This window comes from Nansenia antarctica (genome assembly GCF_963989245.1).
Source record: "Nansenia antarctica genome assembly, chromosome: 2".
NCBI classification, from domain to species: Eukaryota; Metazoa; Chordata; class Actinopteri; order Argentiniformes; family Microstomatidae; genus Nansenia; species Nansenia antarctica.
Window position 1 is genome coordinate 37,165,992 of NC_137675.1, and position 9,549 is coordinate 37,175,540.

General features: G+C 49.1%; 1 protein-coding gene across 2 annotated transcripts; it reads right to left on the reverse strand.

Moving 5' to 3' along the window:
- Window positions 1–327: 327 nt before the first annotated feature.
- tmem11 (transmembrane protein 11) lies at window positions 328–2,716 on the reverse strand. 2 transcript variants are annotated; one of them, XM_080524304.1, is made up of 2 exons: window positions 2,613–2,716; window positions 328–962 (listed from the first exon to the last, which is right to left on the reverse strand). In XM_080524304.1, coding segments are annotated over exons 1-2 (519 nt in total). In that variant the 5' UTR covers window positions 2,615–2,716; the 3' UTR covers window positions 328–445. The 2 variants fall into 2 exon arrangements, with proteins under 2 accessions (XP_080380430.1, XP_080380429.1); XM_080524303.1 differs by lacking the exon at window positions 2,613–2,716 and adding an exon at window positions 2,345–2,470.
- Between the last annotated feature and the right edge of the window lie 6,833 nt (window positions 2,717–9,549).

Here is a 9,549-nt window from a genome sequence, read left to right on the forward strand (position 1 = left end):
TCTCCTAATGTTTAATGAAAGGGTGGCGTACTGATCAGCAGGAAAGGGGTACAGTAAAACTACAAGGTAGGGACAAAAAGGTTGGTAATACTTAAAACATGTCGGTCCATTTCAACTTTGCTTCTACCCTTCTGCACTAACTTAGTGTATGGGGGACACGGGACACGGGTAGCATTATGGATAAGTGCACTGGTGACGTCACTTACAAGTGAAGAAAATGAGAAGGGAGAAAGAATTCCTTCTAGTTTTAACTATATCCCTCTGATCCATCAAACAGCCCCAAAAAGGAAGCACCCACACATGTGAAGCAGACCCTGACTCTGAGCATGACTTCCACTCTGCTTTCTTCAAGGAAGGCGGGCTTTTTCCATTATCTGATTTTATTCGATTTTTTTTTGTGTTGATTTTCTGTTTGTTTGTTTTCTCACCCCTCTTCAGAGTGTGCTCATACCACGTAGAGTTCGTAGATCTTCTTGGCGCAGTAGGCGAGGGCGGCCAGCGCTATTGTGTTGTGGAGTCTCTTTCTGTGGACGTCGTCCCTGCGCACCAGTACCACGGGCGTGGAGGAGGTGAGCGTGTGCAGGGGCAGCCGCGAGAGTTTTTGGCTGTCGTACTCCACCTGGTACTTGCAGCAGGGGTCAAACTGCCAGGAGATGCCGTAGAGGGCGGAGCAGGCCACGCTGAGGGCCCCGGCGGGCAGCGCCACGTAGCGTGTGTACTCGGGCGGCAGCGACAGCGGCGTCATGAGGCAGGCCGTGCCCGACAGCACCGCCGTCTTGTGCAGGCAGTTGCCCACGGCGATCCAGCGGGCCGTCTCGTCGCCGATGCGTGTGGGCTCGATCACGATGTACTTGTACTGGGCCTCCAGCGCCTGCTCCAACTCGTACTCAAACTGGTCCTGCGCGTTCTCCCCGTTGTAGATCTCATGCACGATGTAGCAGTCTGTCGCCGCCATCACTCCCCTGTACAGAGAGAGAGAAGGGAGAGAAGTGTCGGGGGAACATGAGAAGGAACCAAGTGATCCGATTGCAATTGATTCTGAGTGAGTTGTTGGACCGGTTTTCGGAATGACAGTGCATTGATGGATATTCATATTTGTAGAGAAAGGGAATCCTTATTTTCTTATGGTTTGATTTGCAAGTAGCTTATGACCTTGATCTCTGAGAAGTCACTCTGTGGTTCATTAGTGTTAGTGAAAATGACTAGAAGAAGTCTGATGAAAATTTCAACCATTACAGTTTCGATAACTGTCATTAGTAATCAATAGCATAGGCCTAGTTCAAGTTATACCCCAAAGTGAATTAGTTTACAAGCACAGAGACGTTTTTGGGTACATTTTGCATTTGCACTTTTATTTTCTACTTATATTAATCAACATAAATGAGAACTGCTGTATGGTTAAATGTGGTTATTATTTGCGTTTAAAACACTCAGGTTGAGTTGATGTGTGCTATGTGCTTTATCTGCAGCCTCCCTAACCCTCCATGGAACAGGACATCTAGTAACTAACTAACCAACTAACCCTCAATGGAACAGGACATCTAGTAACTAACTAACTAACCCTCCATGAAACAGGACATCTAGCTACCTAGCTAAGATAGCTAACATGCTATGTTGCTTAACATCTCAAATGATAACAGTGAAAATAAGCAGACGAAAAGGTACGACGAACATAATAAGAGCAACTAGACGAGGCCTTAGTTAGAACATAAGATGTGAAGCTGGTTAAAGTGTAGCTAGTGTAGCCTACACATTCATTATGCCATGCGGAAACCAACATAGGGAACTATAGTGTTGTGTTTGTCTCCCCAAAAAGAAACAACAATGTATTGTTAAACTTGAATAAGCCTTCCGCGTCCTAGTTCCACAATGTTCTAAACTATAACAGTGACTAGCTCAGAACTAGCATGCTGCTAGCTAGCGGGCTGTAAACATGGCTCATGTAAGATAGCTAGCTACTAGCTGGTTAGCGACCAATCTTACCAACAGAACATTAAGGTGCTGTACGCCTGCTAGCTTTCATATCATATTTGGATTTCTAGTACACATTTCCCTTTCATGTTGTTTTTAACTGAATGGCTAGCATATATTCATCATGTTGTATTAGCTAGCTACGCTAGATCAAGCAACTCATCGACAGCATCAAACAATTTAATCCAAACATCACATGAGCGGTAATCAAGGAAGGACTTCGGACAAGCCACTGACAGCACCATTCTTCTCAGAGAACCCGGGTGTTTAACAGATGAACGCGTGGCATATTATAAAGTCGATATCGAAGATTATCTTACTTTAACAAAACAAAAAAAACGTCATTCTATAGCCATGTTTTAGTGCAACTGACCTCTCCCTGTTGACTGGGACACCGCGCCTCCTTCCCAACGACGCCATCTTGGAGAAGCAACACACCAGTGCTGTCAACGCAATGCGCCGCGGTGCATTCTGGGCAATGTAGTGTTTTGCTATACTTACGATACGCTCTCAAGACGACTACGTGCATCTCGACCGATACCGCTGACTCTACTTCCCCTAATGCAACTCATGAGGGTATATACCGCTTGTCTTTTTATTAATGCTTATATCATGGCAATGCAGAAGGCAGTTGTACTTACATTAGCTTCGTTTGAAGTCAACTGTGACTTCAAATGTACTTGGTAGAAATGTGCGACATATCCCTAACAATCAGGTTTATGTTTTGTAATGTTCGGAGATGACCAATCGAACACAAGGACAACACCATAGAACATATAAACCTAGAGGCCCAACTCTCTGTTACTTCCTATAACACCATAGAACATATAAACTTAGAGGCCCAACTCTCTGTTACTTCCTATAACGCGACGAAATCCCCGAAACAGACCACAATTGCCACGCCCCTCTTGCCTCATTGAGATGCATGGGAAACTACTGGTTAGTCACAGTAGTCCCCTCGTGTCCCCTTAAAGGTGAATGCAATATCTCTCTCATCTACTCCCGGGAGAAAATGCACCCGGTGTGGGAGGACCAACCATAGAGTGACTGCTTCTACAAGGATGCTACATGGCATCTACATCTACATGTCACCGCTGCGGTAAGAGGGGCCACATTTCACGTACAGAGAAAGTAAGCAGGAAAATAAATCAGCAGGGAACACTAAGTGGGAGAAAAGAGGGGACAAATGGAGAGAAAAGTCAAACAGACTGATAAATAAGTTGAACACCAGTGTTAATCAGAGAGATACGGATACAGACTCAGATGGTGAATTAACCCTGCACATGGTGAATGTAGCTGATGATGTCACCCAGCGGGGAAATTCAGCCTCAGCAGTGATCTGGGTCAAGCCAAAGGTAGAGGGGCAAAACATTGACATGGAATTGGACACAGGGGCAGCAGTTTCACTCATGTCAGAGAGACTGTCCAAGGAGAAATGTAGCCATATTCCCCTGCGCCACAGCCACACCCTGCAGAAAACATATACAGGTGAAGTGATTGCACCAGTGGGGGTTGTAAAAGTGAAGGTCACAGAGAAAGAGCACGGCTCCCACTGTATGTGGTGAAAGGTGATGCACCCCCCTTATTTGGGCGTGAGTGGCTGAGAAGAGTGAAATTGAACTGGAGAGAAATTAAAACGGTCAGATCAGATCAACGCATGCAGGGGGACACCTTGGAAATAGTGTTAAAGGGGCATGCAGATGTATTCAAGGACGAATTGGGAAAATTGAAGGGCTTTGAAGTAACTCTGACCCTCAAGCCAGAACATCCGCCGAAGTTCTGTCAGGCCTGTGTGGTCCCCTATGCACTCAGGCCCAAAGTGGACGCCGAGCTGGAGCGCCTGCAGCAACTTAAAATGATTTCTCCAGTCCAGTTCAGTGATTGGGCCAAAAATGGGAGTGTACGCATCTGCGGGGACTTTAATGTGACTTTGAACCCTGCCCTCTGTGCTGACCATTATCCCATACCCCGTATGTTTTCTTCCCTAGCGGGGGGGCAGCGTTTCAGCAAGTTGGATCTTTCCAATGCATACTTGCAGGTGCCTGTGGAGGAGAGCTCCCGCAAATATCTCACCATCACAACTCACAAAGGTATGTTCTGCTATAACCGACTGCCCTCCATTTTTCAGCGCGTCATGGATCAAGTCTTTCAGGGGCTCTCCAACGTGCACTGTTTTTTGGATGACATACTAGTAACTGGGGGTGATGATGCTGAGCACCTGAAGACGTTGGAGGTGGTGCTGAGTCGACTGGAGAAGTTTGGCCTCAGGGTGCAGCGAGAAAAATGTGAGTTTTTCAAAGACTCACTGGAATACCTGGGACATGTGATCGACGCCACTGGCCTCCATAAATCCCCAGAAAAGCTCAGGGCGATTGCTGAGGCCCCAGCCCCAACGAATGTAGATCAGCTTCGCTCCTTTCTGGGATTAATCAATTACTATGGCCGATTTGTACAAGACATGGCCACAACACTCAGCCCCCTGCACGCATTGCTACACAAGGGGACACAATGGGAATGGTCTCTGGAGTGTGAAAAGGCGTTCTGCTCAGCGAAGGAGCAGCTACTCTCGGAGAGTGTACTGACTCATTACAACCCCCAGCTGCCAATCAGACTGGCATGTGACGCCTCGCCCTATGGCGTGGGCGCAGTGATTTCGCATGTGATGCCGGGGGGTCAGGAGAGACCCATAGCGTTCGCCTCCAGAACATTGAGTAAAGCCGAGCAAAATTACGCTCAAATTGAGAGGGAGGCTCTGGGAATCATATTTGGCGTGCGCAAATTCCATGCGTTTTTGTACGGGCGCCATTTCACCCTGCTCACTGACCACAAGCCACTGACTACGATACTGAGCCCCAGCAAAGCCATTCCGTCAATGGCGGCTGCGAGACTGCAGCGATGGGCCCTGATATTAGCCGCTCACAACTACTCGTACAGGTGTGCGGCTGAACATGGCAATGCTGACAGCCTCTCACGCCTGCCACTGAAGGTGGATCACAAGGATAAACCAGGTTCAGTGGATACTGTATTGATACATCACCTGGACTCGCTGCCAGTATGCAGCACTGACATTCGCAAAGAAACAAGATATGATCCAGTGCTGGCACGAGTGATGGACATGATCTTGTCAGGTCACTTTCCTGCAGCACAGGGGCGGGACAGTGCACTGACACTGTATTACACAAGATGGGACGAGCTCTCGGTGGTACAGGGGTGTCTGTTGTGGGGAAATCGGGTGGTTGTACCTCCAAAATTGAGAGCCCAATTATTACAGGAGCTGCATGCGGGCCACCTGGGAATAGTTCAAATGAAAGCTGTGGCTCGTAGTTACATCTGGTGGCCGGGGATTGACGCTCAGATAGAACAACAGGCCAGAGTGTGTCAGTCATGTCAGCGCAACCAGAAATCTCCCGATCTCTCACCGCTTCATTCCTGGCCGTGGCCAGGCACGCCATGGCAGAGGATTCATGTGGACTTTGCGGGGCCCTTTGAGGGTCATATGTTTATGATAGTGGTGGACGCCCACTCCAAGTGGCCAGAAGTGAAGCTAATGTGCTCCACCACAACCGCTAAGACTATTCAAGTGCTAAGGGGGTTGTTCAGTTGCCATGGACTGCCAGAAGTTCTGGTTAGCGACAACGGGCCGCAGTTCATTTAGAGTGAGTTCGCGTGTTTTCTCAAGGAAAATGGAGTGAAGCACATGCGCTCTGCTCCATTTCACCCAGCCACGAATGGTCAAGCGGAGCGTTTTGTGCAGACGCTGAAGCGCTCGTTAAAAGCTTCCCGGGGATCGACGATCACAGTGCAACACAGATTAGATTAGTTTCTGCTCAGCTACAGAAATGCTCCCCACTCAGTGCCCCGCGGTGGCGTAGCGGTCTAAGCACTAGCCACTAGTGCAAGCTGCCCACCGGGGACTGGGATCGAATCCCGGTCTCGCCAGACCCGGATATGGCCGAGGCACACGGGAGCGGCATATTGAGCGGCCGCTCCAGAGGGCGGTATAGGACTATTTCCGGACAAGGATCGGTCGCGCAACAGCGCCCCCGGGGTGCCGGAATAACGGTGCTGGGCTCGAGGAGCCAGTCAGCTAGTCTGCCTGGCGATCTCCTCTGGGGCTGCCGGCCACGGGGTCGTGCGGCGGATCCTACGCAATAGGCAGGGGATAATTGGATGCTAGGTTGGGTGAAATTGGATACCAAATTGGGTGAAAAAGGGATAAAATCTGAAATAAAATAAAAAAAATAATTAAAAAAATGCTCCCCACTCAACGACTAATGAATCTCCTGCTGTGCTCTTCCTTCGCCGCTGACTCCTCTCTCGCCTCGACCTGCTCAAACCCAGGGTGGCGGCGGTGGTAGATCAGGCTCAGGCTGTCCAGCAGGGCCGCAGGGCCCCGTTCGCCAGAGACAAGGACTTTGCATTAGGGGACCCGGTGCTGGTCCGTGATTATCGACGGGGGGAGGAGAAGTGGATGCCAGGGGTGGTGGTCTCCCAGGAGGGGCCAGTGGCCTACACGATCGATGTGGGCTCGGGCTTCATTGGAAACGCCACACTGAACAGATGCGGACCTGTGACCCGGTAATGCTCACATCAGGGGAGCCAACACAACCAGCCCCACTGGCTCAAACAGCTACTGTCCTTATGAAAGATCCAGTGACCTTTCTCCCAGCGGGCGGGCAGGAGCCTTCCCTAACGGGTCACCCAGTCATGCACGCAGAGGCCGCTAACTCAGGGCCAACCAGAGCATCAGAAGTGGCCGATGCTCCCACAGAGACTAGTCGGAGGTACCCGTCGAGGGTAACCAAGCCTCCTGACCGCCTCACCTTATGAGTGGTTGTTCTCCGCCCTGTTGGGGTTTTGTGTGTGATTTACAATGTTACATTATTACACATTATTCTGTTTTGTGTTATGCTGTGTTCTTCTTCTTCAGCACTTTAAGGTGCCGGGTTTTGGGGTGGGGACAGCAATACAATTAAGTGGGGAGGAGTGTGATGTATGTGGCTGTGGTTTGTTCTTATTCCCATTTCTGCCGCCTGGGGGGGAGCACCCGCCATTGGGTCTTTGGGGTTGTACTGGCCGCTTGTACTGGCCGCTTGTTGTCATGACTGTATTATAGAATAAAGTGAGCTGTAGCCATTGCCTGCAGTACCTGTTACATCATGTACATTGCTGTTATTATACTATTAAGAGTAAACAGTAACCAGTCTGTATTCATACAGAATAAATACAGTATGTATGTATATAGTAGGTAGGTAGGTAGGTAGGTAGGTAGGTAGGTACGTAGGTAGGTAGGTAGGTAGGTAGGTAGGTAGGTAGGTATGTATGTATGTATGTATCAGTGGAGGCTCCTCCATAGAGGTGGAGGAGGCCTGGCCTCCCCAATCATTTGAGAGAAGAGAGAGAGATTTAAAAAAGCAATAATTGTATTTATTTATCAAAAAACATATTTTAAATTTTTTTATATTCATATTATTTCCGTTTTGTTCATAAATCTGAATTTTTCCATGGCTAAAACCCAATATTGCAATTGTAAAGCACCTACAGGCCAGAATCCCTATCCGTTTGTATTGAGGAGGCCAGGCCTCCCCCAGGAAAGTGGTTTCTCATAGAAGTCAATGTAATGCAATTTTTTTCATGGCAATATGTGATTGGCCAAATCACTGAAAATGGGTGGGCAGAGGAGGCCTGGCCTCACCATGCATTGAGTCCAGGGCTGAAAGATTGACATTTTGTTCGTCCAATCACATGAAGCCATTTTCCCCTGAAAATAATAGCTCATTTGGCCAAATACTTTTGCTTAAAATGACCTCGGAAGTCGGCGAGATTCTGGCGCGATTTATACATCGAACAGGTAGACAACATTTAGGATTTATTGAACAGTTTTATTTTTTAATATTAATAATTAATATTTGTATGTAGTATGTTGTGGTGAATGTTGTGAGCCTGAGCAGAAGGGACAATAGCTGCTGCAGGCGGACCAGAGATTCATGCCAATTGTTTTGTTTATTTGATGACCCATTGTGCAGGTAACTTATTACATATGTTGTTTGAGTTCTATGTTTTGGTGCATTTTGTAAGAGTCCACTCGTGGTGTTGCTAGCATTCGCGATCTAGGGCATGGCTAGTCAGTAACGTCCCTCCTCCTTCCTCCCTGTCCGCCGATGACTTTGTCACCTACTTTGAAAAAAAGGTGGACGACATCAGCAGCACCTTTCTCCCCCCACCGCTCCCTCCTCCCACTAACAATGCTAACACTGTTCCCACTAACAATGCTAACACCCCTTCCAAACTCCCCCCTCGACACTCGATCTCTGGATTGTCATCTTTTTCCCCCCTCTCCCCCGATGAGATTCTCACACTTATCACATCAAAGCGGGCAACCACATGCCCTCTTGACCCCATCCCCTCCCCCCTTCTCCAATCCATTTCCGCCGACATCCTTCCTTACCTTACCACCCTAATCAACTCCTCCCTATCCACTGGATCTGTCCCAGCGGCCTTCAAAATAGCCAGAGTCAAGCCTCTCCTCAAGAAACCTACCCTTGACCCATCATCTGTCCACAATTACAGACCGGTATCCCTTCTCTCCTTCCCTTCCAAAACCCTTGAACGCGCGGCATCTAAACAACTGATTGACTATCTCCGGAAGATGGATCACTTAGACCCCCACCAATCCGGCTTCAAGGCTGGGCATTCCACTGAGACTGCGCTCCTTGCTGTCACGGAAGCCCTCCACTCTGCCCAAGCTTCCTCCCTCTCCTCTGTTCTCATTCTCCTTGACCTGTCTGCTGCCTTCGACACAGTCAATCACCAGATCCTTCTCTCCATCCTCTCAGACCTGGGCATCTCTGGCACCGCACACTCCTGGTTTTCTTCCTACCTGGCGGGCCGCTCCTACCAGGTGACCTGGAGAGAATCGCTTTCTTCTCCACGAACCCTCTCCACTGGAGTTCCCCAGGGTTCCGTCCTAGGGCCCCTACTCTTCTCCCTCTACACCAAGTCTCTTGGCTCGGTAATCTCTTCACATGGGCTCTCCTACCACAGCTACGCAGACGACACTCAACTCTTCCTGTCCTTCCCCCCGTCTGATGTACACGTGGCAACCCGTATTTCAGCATGTCTCGCTGACATTTCAACTTGGATGGCTGACCACCATCTCAAGCTCAATCTTAACAAGACTGAGCTCCTCTTCATCCCTGGGAAAGCCTGCCCTCTCCAAGACTTCTCCATCACAGTGGAGAACTCTACTGTAACCCCCTCCCTGACAGCCAAGAACCTTGGAGTGATCCTGGATAACCGACTATCCTGTGCGGAGAACATTGCAGCAACGGCTCGCTCCTGCAGATTCCTCCTCTACAACATCAGAAGGATACGACCATTCCTTACCAGAGAGGCAGCGCAACTCTTGATCCAGGTACTGGTCATCTCCCGCCTGGATTACTGCAATGCACTCCTGGCTGGGCTCCCCGCTTCAGCCATTAGACCTCTGCAGCTCATCCAGAATGCTGCTGCCCGGCTGGTATTCAACCTCCCCAAATACTCGCATGTCACCCCTCTCCTTCGCACCCTGCACTGGCT

Excerpts from the sequence above, each read along its gene's own strand:
- tmem11 (XM_080524303.1), bottom strand. The coding sequence starts at position 2,391 with ATGGCGTCGTTGGGAAGGAGGCGCGGTGTCCCAGTCAACAGGGAGAG. Across the intron at positions 963-2,344 it reads GTCCCAGTCAACAGGGAGAG|GGGAGTGATGGCGGCGACAG; the intron begins GTCAGTTGCACT and ends CTCTCTGTACAG.